At 42.6% G+C, this 14588-nt stretch overlaps 4 protein-coding genes and 1 non-coding gene across 5 annotated transcripts; 2 read left to right on the forward strand and 3 right to left on the reverse strand.

Annotated features, from left to right (window-relative positions):
• Positions 1 to 4678: 4678 nt before the first annotated feature.
• On the forward strand, positions 4679 to 5969 carry BGZ61DRAFT_563751 (uncharacterized protein; the record flags this gene model as incomplete). The annotated part of the gene is made up of 2 exons (XM_046255874.1): positions 4679 to 4834; positions 4881 to 5969. Exons 1-2 carry the CDS (start codon positions 4688 to 4690, stop codon positions 5967 to 5969), a joined length of 1236 nt encoding a protein of 411 aa, XP_046096176.1. The 5' UTR covers positions 4679 to 4687.
• Positions 5970 to 6819: 850 nt separating this feature from the next.
• BGZ61DRAFT_463788 (chaperonin 10-like protein) lies at positions 6820 to 8029 on the reverse strand. The gene has a single exon (XM_046247437.1). It carries the CDS (start codon positions 7988 to 7990, stop codon positions 6860 to 6862), a length of 1131 nt encoding a protein of 376 aa, XP_046096177.1. The 5' UTR covers positions 7991 to 8029; the 3' UTR covers positions 6820 to 6859.
• Positions 8030 to 9790: 1761 nt separating this feature from the next.
• Positions 9791 to 10577, forward strand: BGZ61DRAFT_463789 (uncharacterized protein). The gene has a single exon (XM_046247438.1). The coding sequence runs from the start codon at positions 9961 to 9963 to the stop codon at positions 10411 to 10413; it is 453 nt and encodes a 150-aa protein (XP_046096178.1). The 5' UTR covers positions 9791 to 9960; the 3' UTR covers positions 10414 to 10577.
• A 353-nt stretch (positions 10578 to 10930) lies between these two features.
• BGZ61DRAFT_t201 lies at positions 10931 to 11021 on the reverse strand. Its single transcript has one exon. It is a non-coding gene; the product is annotated as a tRNA-Ala (tRNA).
• A 573-nt stretch (positions 11022 to 11594) lies between these two features.
• Positions 11595 to 13226, reverse strand: BGZ61DRAFT_593643 (putative amino acid transporter; the record flags this gene model as incomplete). The annotated part of the gene is made up of 5 exons (XM_046256803.1): positions 13072 to 13226; positions 12761 to 13022; positions 12523 to 12714; positions 12075 to 12466; positions 11595 to 12017 (listed from the first exon to the last, which is right to left on the reverse strand). The coding sequence occupies exons 1-5, from the start codon at positions 13204 to 13206 to the stop codon at positions 11595 to 11597; spliced, it is 1404 nt and encodes a 467-aa protein (XP_046096179.1). The 5' UTR covers positions 13207 to 13226.
• Positions 13227 to 14588: the final 1362 nt, after the last annotated feature.

Genomic DNA, 14588 nt, shown 5'->3' on the forward strand with positions numbered 1-14588 from the left:
TATAGTTATTAATAATATTAGTTAGATTAGTATATTCTAATAGAAAGAGGTCTTTTTTATTCTTTAAATATATAATACTAACTCTTATATACTATTAGATAATATAGAAATATTTAAGTTCCTTCCTTAAGTATAGGTTTTAAATAGATATATTATTTATTTATATAGAGTAATAATTCTAATAGATTTTATCTTTCTTATATATTTAGTATATATAAATAATATATAATATCTAGAGATTTCTTTATAATTAGAATATATTATTACTATTCTTAGATTATTATTTTCTTATTTCTTTAGAATTATATAATATAAGTTTTATTCTAGCTATATATTATAAATATAGATATAAATAGGCTTATTTTCTATAGGTTTTTATTATTTATTTATAAGGTTATTATATATTTCTATTAGTTTTATTTATATTTAGTTTCTAAGGCTATTATATATTTAGTATTCTCTATAGCTAAGTTTAGAGTTTTATTTATCTTCTATTTTTAGATATTTTTTAGTAGGAGTAATAATATTTTAGTTAGCTACTAAAAGTTTTAGTTTTCTAGCTAGATATACTTTTATTAGAGTATACCTATAGAATATCTTTATCTTTAGTATAGAAGTATTATTAGAGATTGTTATTTTTTCTAGTATTTTTTAAATATTATTACTCTTTATTTCTTATTAATTAGGAGTAATATAATAAGTTTAAGTTATTTATTAGGAATTAAGTCTCTTTATTATATTATAGCTATAGTATAGGATATTTTATTGGTTGAGTTATTTATAATATTAATATTATTCTAAGTAGGAACTAGTTTCTAGATATCTTTATTTTTATTTTAGCTATAATTTCTTTTCTTTTTTAGTTTAGTTTGTTACTCTACTTTAATTTTACTATTTATTTTCTTATACTATATAGCTTATTTTTATACCTTCTCCTTAGTATTATCCTTAATTTCCTTAGGTATTCTTTAGGTATATAGCTTAAGAATAGAATATTATTAAGATACTCAACCTTTTAATTATTATTTTTATAAGCTCTATTAAATTCTCTATTATAGCTACTCTAGTTATAATAAGAATTTTAAATTAAATAGCAATTTGAGATTTATTATTATTATTATTATATTAATAATTAGTAAATTATATACTCTTACTTCTAGTATAAGCTTATACTTCTAGTTAGATTTTAAGGTATATACTTACTTTTAAAGTAGCCTATTTTTTATAATTTTAGTATTTAACCTTTAAGTAATTCTTCTAGATAGCTTCTAGTTCTATAGATTCTAGTATTATTCTATAGAAGGTATTACTTTAGTATCTCTTTTCTTAGTTAGTATTATTCTTCTTGCTCTTTTAGAATAGTATCTAGGATATTTCTTTTAACTTTTTAATTTTTTTTTTTATTATCTTTTAAATTATTAGTTATTAATTTTATAAAAAGAGTAATAAGAGTATTAAAGATTATAGACTTATACTAATTATTATATCTTAACTTCTAATTTAAATTCTCTATAATAAGCTGCTATATATATCTTTTCTTTTTAATTTAAATATAAGATATTATTATAGAATTCTACTATATAGCTTAATATTAATACTTTTTAAGTAAGCTTTTAAATTATATTTTAGCTGCTTATTTTTTATTAATAAGACTAAATATATCTTATAGTTTTATTTAAATATTTTAGCTAGTATAAATAGCTTTAGTTTTATTCTTTTTTATATAGTAAGAGTTATTAAGGTAGTCTCTTATAATAGCTTAAACTATTAGAATATTTATTTTTAAGGAGTCTTATAGTATAGTAAATCTTAGTTTCTTTTCTAGTAAATTATATAGAATAGTAGCTTTAAAATATCCTAATTTATATAAGAAATCCTTAAAAACTAGTAACTACTTTATTAAATAGATTAAGTTACTTAAATTTAAGGATTTCTTCTATATCTTTTTTATTTACTATAAAAGAGTTTAAATAGGTAATATAATTATAATAAAGTACCTCTTAATAAATAAAATCTCTATTAAGGTAGTTATTTTATATTAAGAGCTAGGTAACTTATTCTATTAGCTTATTAATTTTATTATCTTTTTCTAAGTTTTTTTTAGTAGAGATTTTAATAAGCTTATTAAGCTTAGCTTTAAGGTAATTATTTTGCTTTTAGAGTCTATTAAGGTTCTTTTTAATAACTTTATTATTAGAGTTGGATTTATCTATATTTATATTATTAATAGGGTCTTAATTCTATATTATTAAAATAATAGAGTTTTTTCTAAATTTAAATAAGATACTTAAAGTTATAAAAGCTATCTTAATTTATTTAAGATATTACTTAGGTTAATATAGTAATATACTAAATAAGAGCTATTAATATATAATAATTAGATCTAACTTAAGAGTATAGAATAGGTTTAAGGCATAGAATATATAATTAAGTAAATTAAAACATTATAATAAGTAATATAAATTATAATTTAATAATAATAAAATAATAAATTTAATATAACTAAGTATATTAATAGCTAATAAGGCTATCTATCTATAAAAATACTAAAAGAGTATCTATATACTAATGGTATTTATACAGGCTTACTAAGTAAGAATAAGTCCGATCTTATAGCTTATCCTAGGAAAGTAAATTGTATATTCGGGCTTACTTATATGGGGTAAGTTCGGGATCTATATTAGGTAAAAAAGTGGGTATGTTATGGTTCTGCTAGTTGTAACTGCCTGGTCTCAACCTGGGCTGTGATATAATATACTTTTTCTATAATAAATCTTATAACTTTTAATCTTCTTTTTTTCTCTCTTTTTTTAAAAATTTAAAAGTAATTAATTAATTACTCTAGCTATCTTCTGCTTTTAGAAGATAGCTTTAATATTATCTTTTTTAATCCCTCTTCCCCCTCTAGCTCCTACTCTACAGATAGATATAGTCTGCACTAAGAACCTCACCTACTAATAAAATATTATTGCCCGAGCTTGTATTTAATAAGATAATAAATAGTTAACGCTATTTACAACAGGGTTAGCTTGCTTTTAAAGAATTCATACGAGTCACAGTAAAAGAACTTGCTTCTCATAGTGTAATTCTTGTTTTTGTTGGTCTGTGATGCGTCCATCTAGGGTAAGTCGGTAACGCCGATGTCGACTTTAATAACGAAAGCACCTGCATGTGTTTTATAAAACTGATCCCTTTTATAACAGATCCAGACTCAACCTTCACCCCAGATATCGAAAAAGCTATCCACTTCCTCCAGAAATTGTGATCACTCATTATGTTCAAGTTCAGCCCCCACTTGTGTGCCTGGGTTGTGCTGCTCACTTTGAATTGAGTCAAGACGTACATCTCCAGGCCCCGGGTACTTTGAGCGTGATTTGGTGTGACAGACTTGGATCCATGCTTGAACCTCTCGATGTAGTTTGCGCGATGAATATCCACACCATCACTGTAGGTACCGGGGTATGTATATACCTGATTACCCAACCCAGTGCGCGGACAATGCCGAACTCGATTTCACAACTCCCGTGCTCCCGCCATTCGAGAGCCCCAGTGCAAGTCGCGCCGATCAGATCCAGGCCGAAAGGGCTGGGCAAGGCCCGCTGTTGCTTTAGTCTAGTGACCGGGACCTAGACTTCTATAATGACGAGCCTAGCCCTACATATATCCATAGTGACATCGAGTGGAAATTAAAGGAAAAGAAGATAATTGGTTCTGCACCAGTCCATCTCAGGGTACAAGACGTGAAAGCCAGTGATGAAGCTTTGAACGCTATTTACATACAGAATATGCAGCGGTTCCGGTCAGATCGTTTGGTTAAACTCCAGCCACAGCAACACAGGGGTCTCCAAGACTGGGTGTCAAAGGATTGTCTCGAAGCTCCGCAAGTTAAGTAGCCGGTGTAATCCCAAAGTAGAGTTCTTATCGATAAGCTATCACATTTTGAGTGGTCTGCATGAGATCGGTCAACCGTGGACCAATGATTCCTGGAGGGTGAGCGTGCTTTGACACGCCAACCGTTCAAGGGAACCATCTACAAGATGGGGATAGGCGCCGTCCCCGCGTGAGTGGATGCCTGAGTTATCCGCATACCTGCCTGGTATCGGCGAGGACAGGCCGGGTCAATGTCTTGGGAGGCGTTGCCGCGGGACTAGAATGGCAGCTAAATTATGCCACCCTCTTGTTTATTACCACTTGAAGCAGCGTCGTTTATATTTCCTATCGTAGCGTGACATAGGAAGGATTAGGGCGGCTAGACAGATTTATGGTATCCCACGCGTCGCTGAACGGCCTGCGTCGAATATTGTAGATAAATTGTTCTCCAGGACCCTTGGAGTGGCTAGTTATATCCTAGGGCGCAAATTCCAACATTGTCATGTGCTCCTGCAAACCCCTACAGTATCTCTCTACCCCCAGTATTCACCCATAATTATTTTCAGAGGTACACAAGGCCCTAGGATCGCGCCCGCTGATTGAGACGCGTCTCTTGAAATCGAAACGGCACCATCCGAGCCAATAAGCCTATAGTCATCAGCCAACAGGTTTTCTGGCTGCTCCGCCCAGTTATCAGCGGCCCAATAATCCGGCCATTACTTACCCCTCATCTATCGACAAGGCTCTTGCACCGCGATCAAACATTGTTCATCAATCTCTTTTCTTGTTTTATATAACTTTGAGACTTAGTTTACCCATGGCAAGCGTTGATCTTTATGCCGTGCTGGAACTCCCACGGACGGCAGAGCCAGACGCCGTCAAGGCGGCCTACCGACGACTGGCCAAATTGAGGCATCCGGATAAGAATCCCAGTGATCCCAATGCGACTGCCAATTTCCAGAAGGTGTGTGGCCCTTGAGGTGAAGTGCAGACGTTAACCGCCCTTCCAGCTTCATGACGCCTACTCAACGCTATCCGATCCTCTCAAACGCCGGCAGCACGATTTGCAATATCAACCACCAAGAGCTGCGAACACCAGTCAAAATGGCGCTCAGGGAGCACATACTGAGACACCGAGTCCATGGACATTCAACAACAGGAAGCCAAGCCAATTTTCGGAGACAAACGAAATGCGCAAACACCGACAACGCCAAGAGGAACTAGAAAACCTGCAGCAGACACTAAATCAGCAGAGGACTGGCATTGAAAAAGATTTGTTGTCGGCAAAAGCGAACTTACAGGAAAGGAAGGCAGCTCTGGGAAGGCTCATGGCCGAGGCTGCAAAGGATAAGCGTGACGAGGCAGCCAGGAGTGGCTGGTTTGGGTTCTTATGGCGGCTAACGCCAGAACAAGAAGAGGAACGAGACCGCAGGGCGACAGCGCGAAGGACAGGGATGCTTGTGATCGAGGCACAGATTGAACAACGCATATCCGTGCTCAAACAGAAGGAGGAGCTGCTGCAGAAAGCTCTAGATGGGATCCTAGAGGTAATCAGACAAAAGGCTACAGCAAAGAACCAGTATGATTGGGCCCGCAAGGCCGAGCAGACGCGCCAGCAAGAGGAAGAACAACGGAGGTCTGCTGAAGCCCGAAGCGAAAGACAGCGGCGAGAAAAAGCTGCACAGGAGGCTGAAGCTCGCCGAAGAAGTGATGAAGCCGCAAGAGCCGCAGAGGCACAAAGAGCGCGTCAAGCAACGGAAGCTCAAAATCGCAAACAGGCTGCCGAGGAGGCTGCTAGACGATTCAAGCAGGCATACGAAGCTGCTAAGGCTGAGTCTAAAGCTCAGCGCGAAAGTGACAAGCCAAAATGGAAGGGGCAAGGTACAGGGGAGACTGAAAAGTCTCGCCAGGGGAGAACACCGAAATATTCCGAGAGGCAGGGTGGATCATGCCAACACCGCGCATGGTGGGATCAAATTCCAGGACCTGGCAGTTGCCAGCGCTGTCAGCGGCGCACTCCTCGATTTGCGTTTCGATGCCCTGGGTGCGAGATGATAGCTTGTGCTGGCTGTCGCGTGGCTCTTAGGAAAGGGGCCTGAAATTCTAATATGAGGACTACTAGCTGCCCGAGGCATATATGTCTGGCTTCAGCCTCAATAGGTCTTCTTAAATAGAGGCTCTTATTTAGTGAATATACGTCTAAACTTTTTGACGGTTAATATATTCTTTGTTGTATCTAGGCAATTGCAGCTTATTTTATTTGTCAATCTTCAATTTTAATCCTCAGTCTATGCGCCGAGACTAATACAGAAGCTTATGGCGGTGGGGTAATGTTGCGTCAGGTGCAAACGGGAACGCTCCACAATGCAGAGCTGATAATGTACCTTATGTACAACAGGTAAGTTAGATCTATAATAATCAATTCTAGCTAAAGCCCACAGTTTATAACGGTTATTATGTGACTAAATGGTGAGAGTCGGCGCCTGGGAATCTTTACTGATGGGATGATTGATTGAAGGGCTGGATTAAGCACCTCCAAAATTAGAGGGTTGAGGTTCTATTATTGGAGGTACAGGAGTCAAGAAATGGATGCAAATGGTCCGCAGATAAGAATTTGACGGGATCCCGTATTTTCTAAGAGCTATGGTCGTATGTATTAGCAATGGCTCAGAACTGAGGTTATCTTGACAGCTTTTTTTGTGCTCACGTGTTTTGCAGTCATCAGTGCGGGCCAACAGTTGCCTATACTAGATCGATGCTAAACTGGTGTTAAGACATGAATTGACTATTGGAATATCTGTTGAACGAGTTGGTGACTTGTTAACTCATGTCGGGCCCAGCCTCGGACTAGGCGCAGTGTGATGTTTCCTGAACTGATCTGTTCCACGCACATTCCTGGGACGAAGTACAGTATTGAAGGAGCAATTTCTTATCGTCACAGATAAATTGTTGTACTCAACTAAAAAGCTGTCGGTCTTTAGTTCTATATCTAAGACACAATAATAATTTCACCCGGCTCGGTCCGCTCCACTGAAGTATTCAGCGCTTCCTCCCAATGCTCAAGCGGGAAACTTCGGACTGGGCCCATTTCAGCTCTCTCGCCTAATGGCAGAACGCCTGTTTCGACCATGGTGATAAGCCTCTTTGTCTGTTGACGCGTGCACATCCATGTGCCTTTAATCGTCAACCCGCGCCCCATAATGTCCATATATCCGAAATCAGTGCCGGACAGCACGCTTCCCATCAAACTGATGCGAGCCCCATGACTCAAAACGCTCAAACAACTACGGAAGTGCGTCGACGTTCCAGCCTCTGTTGGTGACATGTCCCAGAACGCGTCAATAGTTCCACCAGCCACCGCTGCCAAAGCCGCCGTGTCCTTCTCAATGTCGTTCGAAATTTGAACAGTTGAGATGCGTGGGCTAATGGGAGCTAGTTGGGAAAGAATCGTCGCGTTTCTTCCGATAGCGATAACCCTTGCCCCCATGGCGAGGGCAAGATGTACCGCTGCGCTACCATAACGACCGGTGGCTGGCGCGATGATGATAGTGTCCCCAGCTTTCACATCGATATCGGCGAGTCCTCCGAATGGAATGAACATGCTGAAGAGATGAGTTAGGTCTTGGAGAGTGTACCCGAGCCCTCCATCTTTCGGATCTCCCATAAGGCGCTGTTCATTCATTGAGTGGCAGTTTTCCAATGGCAACTTGGCATATTCGGCCAAGGTTGAATCACGCCATTCCCCACAAGAAAGTTTGCGGCTTTCTTCATCGAACCCTTCCATGAAGCCAGATATGTATTTCGCCTTGGAGTTATCCCGTCCCCTTATGTAAGGGTCGAAAAACACGAGTTGTCCTGGGCTCAATGCAATCGCGTCAGGCCCAGTGTCGACTACTCGACCAATAGAGACGAATCCAGGAACCAAGGGAAGGGGTAGAGGATGCCCGCTATTTGGATCTCGCCACACCTTTGAGGCATTGGACCGAACTGATGTCGCAAGTATGCGAATAAGGGCGCTACCAGGACCTGGTTTCGGTAGCGGCCGTTGTTCGAGGAGCAATGGCTTCCCCACCTCCGAAAGAACGAGAGCACGATGCTGTGCTGGAAGTGTAGAATTCATTTTGGTTGTAGCCGTTGGTTTCTTATCCTTTTAAAACAGGGTATTAGAATGTGTGGCTGAGTGAATATTCGTCCATCGCTTCGTCTAGTTATATACTTTGCGGATCACTTATTGTGGGTGTCTATTCACTGCTCTTCTCAGGCCACTCGTATTCGTATCAATGGAAATTTAACTTTGCACAGTTGTAGGGGCTAATGATGAAACTAGTCTTGGCTTTTTGATAATAACGATATAGGATCTAAGAATAATCGGCTGAGGGTCCCTCTGCGGGGATGTCTGGTTGCGGAGCGGAGCGGACTTTGGCTTACAGAGCATTCCCACGGGTTCATAAAAGACTCCGTTCCAGACTCCGCATCCGAGCCCATAGCATCGCGTTGCGGGTGGCATTTTCGACGAAGTAGAAGTGGGATAAATCCTTTTAGTTGTCGCGCGATACCTTATGCAACTCGCACCCCAATGCGCTGGTATCTTGATTTGCATTGTCCCTGTTTCAATGCGTTTGAGATAGAACTCAGTGCTCTCATATCTTTCCTGAAATTTTACACCGCCCAGATCTTCTCATTACTAGCATACAATACACTGCGACTTGGTCGAGGCCTTGAACATCTTAGATGATGTATCCATAGCATGCATACCACCTGCAAATTCCCTCAAGTCATTGCTAACCTGATAAATAATTCTATCACTTTGTCTTAACGAACGAGGAACGGATAGTCAGAGAACGGTTGGTTTATGTGCTGATCTGTGGGCGAAGAAATTGTAAATCTACAGAGTGTTGCCGAAACGGTGCGATTGGCTCTTGTGTTCCGTTTTGTTTTGCTAGCGAAACGGTATTATTTTGAGAGTTGAACCAACTCTGCCGTTTTCAGTCATTCCGTACCTATGTTAGTCATCACCTGGAAGGTGCACAACGCCAAGCTTCATCCTCACTCGAGCCAGTGATCCAACAAGAGACGTACAGCAGCACGCCCCATTTGCACGGCTTCAAATCCGAAGCGTACTCGGTAAATATTTGGAACAAGATAATTATAAGTCTTCTTCGGCTCATGAGCCAAAAGCTCCTGCTTCGATCAATGATAGATTGGTCGCGAATGCTTTCATCTCGGGTTCGTTGTGGGCCGGTCGAGACCATGGGAGTCCTTGTCACTGAGAAAAATCAGCACTTGTAGTGACTAATGCATGGGACTGATGAAATTACACCGCGGCCATGTTGGTCATTTTTTTTTCGTGTTGGTTCACCCTCGCAGGTGGGCGTGGCTGGGAATGGCCTCGTGCAAGAAGTCCAAAACTTGACCAAACTAGCCTCACACCACAAATTAAATCACGCACACCCCTGGATTAAGCCATGGTACCTGTCAATGTTGTGTAACTATCGAGAAAAGTGTAGATTTAGTAGAGCCCCGCAGGGTAAGAAGAGATCACTTTTGTGACCAACACCGAGAATCACTCTTTTACTACCAGCAGGGGTTGCTTGACTAACGGCAGGGATCACTCTTTTACGTCCCAACAGCCGTTACGTACAGACTGCCTGTTACGTCACAGCCAGAATCGCTCTGTTACTAACAACAGGGGTCACAGTCCACAGACCCAGAATTTAGTCCAGGTCTTGACTTTACGCTCATCCAGTTATTCATTCTCCCAGCGACCAAGTACGTAGTCCAGATATGGACTCGATTAATTCACAACCAACAGAGAGGGGTTGGAGGAACTGGGCAGGAGAAAGTCAACAAATGGATGCGCGACGTAGTACTTAAATCACACCTCTTCTACGCAGCAAGGTGTTCTCATCCCATATTCAAGCTCAATCAATTACAAACATAATTAAGAATGACAACACCCCGTCCTATTTCCGACAATGAACCTCCTCATGGACAAGGCGACCAAGGAGGAGAATGCGTATTCAGATGCATGGCTCTCGATATTCCACCCCCTCGGTATGACGCGGCCCATGCGTCCGGCGTCTTATCGCGATGCGGCCGATAAGGAGAGCCGTTGCGCGCCGTCAAATCCAGGACCAGTACATGCAACGGAATGCTGCGTTGGCCGCTCAGCGACAGAGCGCTCCGCAAGATGCCAGTCAGCAAACTGCGTCACAGCCGGCCATGACGCGAGTTCGGGTTCGGGTTCAAACTTCCATGCCACTTCCAGGAACTCGAGGTCAACAGCAAATGAATCGCCGCATGCTCTCATACTCGAATGGCGGCGTTGCTGGCGTCTCGCGATCGGCAGGGGACGTAAGAGCCTCAGCTCCGGCCGCGGTTCCGACACCGGTATCGCTTCCGACGCAAGTTGACGCTGTTCCCCAATCTGCCCGTGGCATGGTTACAGTTACTGTTCGTTCCAGCGAGGCTCAGGTCACCTTCTGGTCCGATGTTCGTGGTCAGCGCGCTCAGCAGGATGGAGCACATGGACAGCAATCTTAACTCCTAGGCAGAGAAGGACACTGGACAGGTGGCCTTGCTACATGATGGCAGAGAGAAGTAAATGACGATTTCGGAAATGTGTTGGATAGATAGTGGAAAAAGATACACAATTCCTTAGTCTTGCACTCAATACTACTCGCCGCCTATTTCCCGAGCTTTGGGCCGTGTCATGAATAATTGCCAAGAATGGTTACGGTATTTCACCGTTTAGTACGGTAACAGAACCGTTAAATGATGGATGCGACCCACGGCTGACGTTACGGACTCAAGTGGCTTGAGCAACGCATACGTTGGAACTTCATCTCTGAAGTTACTTGCAATTTTAACACACGCCAATAAAATAACAAGCGTCTTTCACAGAAAGCAATTGCGCAACTATACGAATAGCTCTCATCGGGTAGGACAAAAAAAGAGATGAAAGGCGCGGAGCGTCGTTGCTCCGTTTTGCTGTGAAAACTCTCTAGCGCAAAAAAGTTGGACCATTGCTAGTGGAAAGATGGAATCAAACCATCGACGTTGGACGAACAGGGAATCGAACCCTGGACCACTCCCAGATATCTTCAGAAGATTCTTGCTAAGGGAGTATTATACCACTAAACCATTCGCCCTATTGGATGAGTTTCGGCATGAAAATTGAGGCATAAACGCGTTGTGCGTGGGGCTGTTTGATGGACCTCCTTGGATGAGGGCAAGCTACTTACTTTGTGGGTCTGTTCGTCGGCGCAATCTCCCGTGGGTCGGCTGAAACTTCCATAAACTGGCTGGATCCCCGGTGATACGCATGTGTGGCAATAGAACATGCTACTGTTAACATCATAGCGAGGGTATAGAGGTGTTCATGAGTGCCACTTACCAGACACCTGCAGGGCCGGATAATATTGGCTGAAGGAAGTATTTCATCACCATAATCGGCAAGCTTGCACTCACCAAATGTAAAACACAAAGCTTATACATACAAATGTCGACCCAGAAGCGTCGCCGCCGGTGCAGTTCTGCTTCGGTTCCAGTCATCTAACACTCCCGGGGAGGACTTCCTTTACATCAATGAGTACTTTGCATACTGGATGAATGAATATACGCTAAATTCTAAGTCTAATTTTGATACATTGGTTGTAACCATGCGAGCAGCCTTCTCACGCCACAGGATTGTTTTTGACAGAGTAATGTACAAATCCAGTACTTTAGACGGAATTCGAGTTGTCGGCGCAGGACCAGGCGGCTGACCCTCCAGACTTCTCGTATGTGTCAATAATGCTTACAATAGAGCCATAAGTACCAGCAACCATCAGAAATGTTCCAGAAAGGACGACAAAAACGCTCCAGCAAACCATTAGGGTCCACTTGAGAGTTCGATCTTGCTTTCCTGGTGTCCAGTTGTCATAAAGCCACATACAACCCATCGGCTGAAAGGACATGAGAGTGCCAAGAAGTGCACCGATAAGGGACACAAGACCGCCGAAAACAGGAATGCCGCTGGCAATGAGGTAAGCGATCACAGTGATGCCGCCGGTGCAGCTAAGCCAGGTTGCCCAGTGTACCATGGAGTTAGCCGTGAGATGCTTGGAACCTCGTAGAAAACGAATAAATAGATATTTTCCAGGTAACTGCACAACTGTTAGTTGAATTACTTCGTTTTGTTTTCGTCTTCAGATGATACTTACATGAATAACGAGTGTCGTGGTGACGATTAAGCCAGGGAGAGCAAGACCATAGCAAACCCTCTTCATAGTCGAACCGGCAGATCCAAGAGCAGGCGAGGCAACATATGACCCGCAGAAGTAGTAGACCACACATCCAATTGAGATATACGTGACAGTCACAACACTCTGGCAGATCATTAGCGATCGGCTGTAATGCCGAGGATCACGCATCTCAGCGGCAATTGAAAAGAACGCAGGAGTGCCTGCGTACGCAAACACGAGGGCAGACACCGCTGACATAGCATCAGTGAATGATGGGTTGTTGGTGATCTTGTAGTCGGAAACCCAAACACCAGTCTCAGGAGCGTCAGCAGGGCGATCTTGTACACCGACGGCGATAGTGACCGTGAGAACTGTGATGAGCATTAGATGGCAGTTTAAAAAAACATGAATATAGAAAATTACTCACTGGATGCAATGATGCACACCAGCCCGACCCATGCGAGCCAACTAATGCTGCTCAGCGTGCGGATACTAGCGAAGGAGAATCCGACGACAGCAGCCACAGCGACAAAGACAGCAGTGCATACACCGTGAAGTGAGAGGGCGTTCAAACCAATCGAAACACTCAGCATACCGGAACCGGCAACGAAGATCCAATCTAGAGACGTCAGCAGAAGCCTATAACTTCCGGCGAGTAAACTCACAGAGGCAGAAAGCAACCGCAAGGGTTTCACGCCCGATACGACCAAACATCAATCCACCAGCATCGTCAATGCCATACACCTGAGTATGGCGAAGCTTGAAGACACCAACCATATAGTCCGACCAAGTGGTTATAGCAGCGATGGTACACAGGCAGACGACTCCTGGAACTATGCCCAACGTATCGAAAGCGGACGGGATAGAAAGAACACCGAGGCCGATCTGGGTCTTCATCATAAGGGCGGCGGTTCCTAGCCATCCCACCTGAAGAATGTTAGTCCATGAGAGTTTGAGTGCGTTTCGAGATACACACGTTGCGGTAGTTGGGGCCCTTGTCTGTGATTTCGCCGAAGACTGCATCATGAGCCTGAGCCGGGTCGTCATGTACTTCTCCGATATGGGATGGCACAGTGGCCAGATCCTCTACGTCATCCCTTGTCTTGATCATTTCGGAGGCTTTTAGGATAGATGTAAAGAGGTGGTAAATATTATTTGACGCAACCTATGCCATATGCCAGCACCTTTTATACTCCCCGAGATGGGTCCCGAGATGGGTCGGGTGGGCTTCCGTAGTCTGGGGAAGTATACAAGGGTACTCCCGAATGGGGCAGTAGCATGGTGGCAATAAATATCTCGTAATCACCCTTGCGGCTACGCTAACTTTGCTGTTTACCTTGCAAGGATTCCTAACCAGTTTCAGATTCGGAAAATGTATCTCATTCGCCTCAGTGGGCGAGATGCCTCGAAAGTCATACGGGGAATTGCGGGGAGGTGGAGTTCAGCAAGATAGAGACAATTAAAATGATACTGTCCATGCTCAGCGACGATAACAGTGCTCCATCGGCCCAGAACCCGAGATGTTACGATATTACGTATGCACGACAGTTTCGACCCGCTTGTTATCCGGGGAATCCGGGGTTATTACTGCGCCGGCTTCTATGAGGGAGTTCCTTGCATTCCTCGTAAATAGTAACTGCCATTTCCGGATTAGACTCCGCTGCTCGTCGCATGATCCGCCGGGCAAGTCGGTGTGTGATTTGGGGGTTCTCATGCTGGTCAAGTTGGCAAGAGAAGTAAAGGGAAATCGTTGTCGGAGTTACGTGTTGCGAAGACTCTTGACTTTACCCGGAGATAAAAGGGTCAAAATCCCGGGATACTATCAGTGCAACTACAGTATTTTATTTCTATAGATACAGTCAAAACAAACTGGAAGGCGTTATTCGGTAAAATTCCCCATTGATCGGTCGAAAGATCCGGGGCTCAGGATCGGCGACGGCGTCACCGTATCCACATAGTCTCATACTGACATCACCGTTTTTGTTGAACAAAAAACCGCTAGACTACTAGGTAAATTGGGTCCGATAAAATACCCAACTCGCAAATTCAAGTTCCTGGGAATATTGCACACCGCGTCGCCAGGTTGTCGTTGCGTAAACACGTATCAAAGCTCAAATTCAGAAGCGCGTGACTTCGTGGATTTCTCGGCCCAGAGACCGAGCCAAGCCTGAGTCTTTTCCTTTATAAAAGATATTCTTAGACCGCCACCCCTGACATTTTTCAAAGCTCTTGTTTGTCCAGCCAACCAACGAGCATAAAAATCAAGCATACTCCAGATATCAGACAAAGGATTGAGTGATTCAGACAGCTTCAGTGACGATGGATGATCTTGTCTTTTGGTCTAAGAAGGAAGAAAGCTAGCTATTTATACCTAGGGATCTGACTGATCCAGATGCCCTTAATCTAATACCGGATGCCCTTGATCTGATGATGCCGTAAATAGCCGATGAGTTAGGTTGTTGAGGTCAATCTAAAACTAGGTTGTTGAGGGCA

The sequence above is a fragment of the Ilyonectria robusta genome (assembly GCF_021365365.1).
Source record: "Ilyonectria robusta strain PMI_751 chromosome Unknown BGZ61scaffold_36, whole genome shotgun sequence".
In the NCBI taxonomy this organism is placed as follows: domain Eukaryota; kingdom Fungi; phylum Ascomycota; class Sordariomycetes; order Hypocreales; family Nectriaceae; genus Ilyonectria; species Ilyonectria robusta.

Excerpts from the sequence above, each read along its gene's own strand:
- BGZ61DRAFT_463788 (XM_046247437.1), bottom strand. The coding sequence starts at position 7,990 with ATGAATTCTACACTTCCAGCACAGCATCGTGCTCTCGTTCTTTCGGAG.
- BGZ61DRAFT_463789 (XM_046247438.1), top strand. The coding sequence starts at position 9,961 with ATGCGGCCGATAAGGAGAGCCGTTGCGCGCCGTCAAATCCAGGACCAG.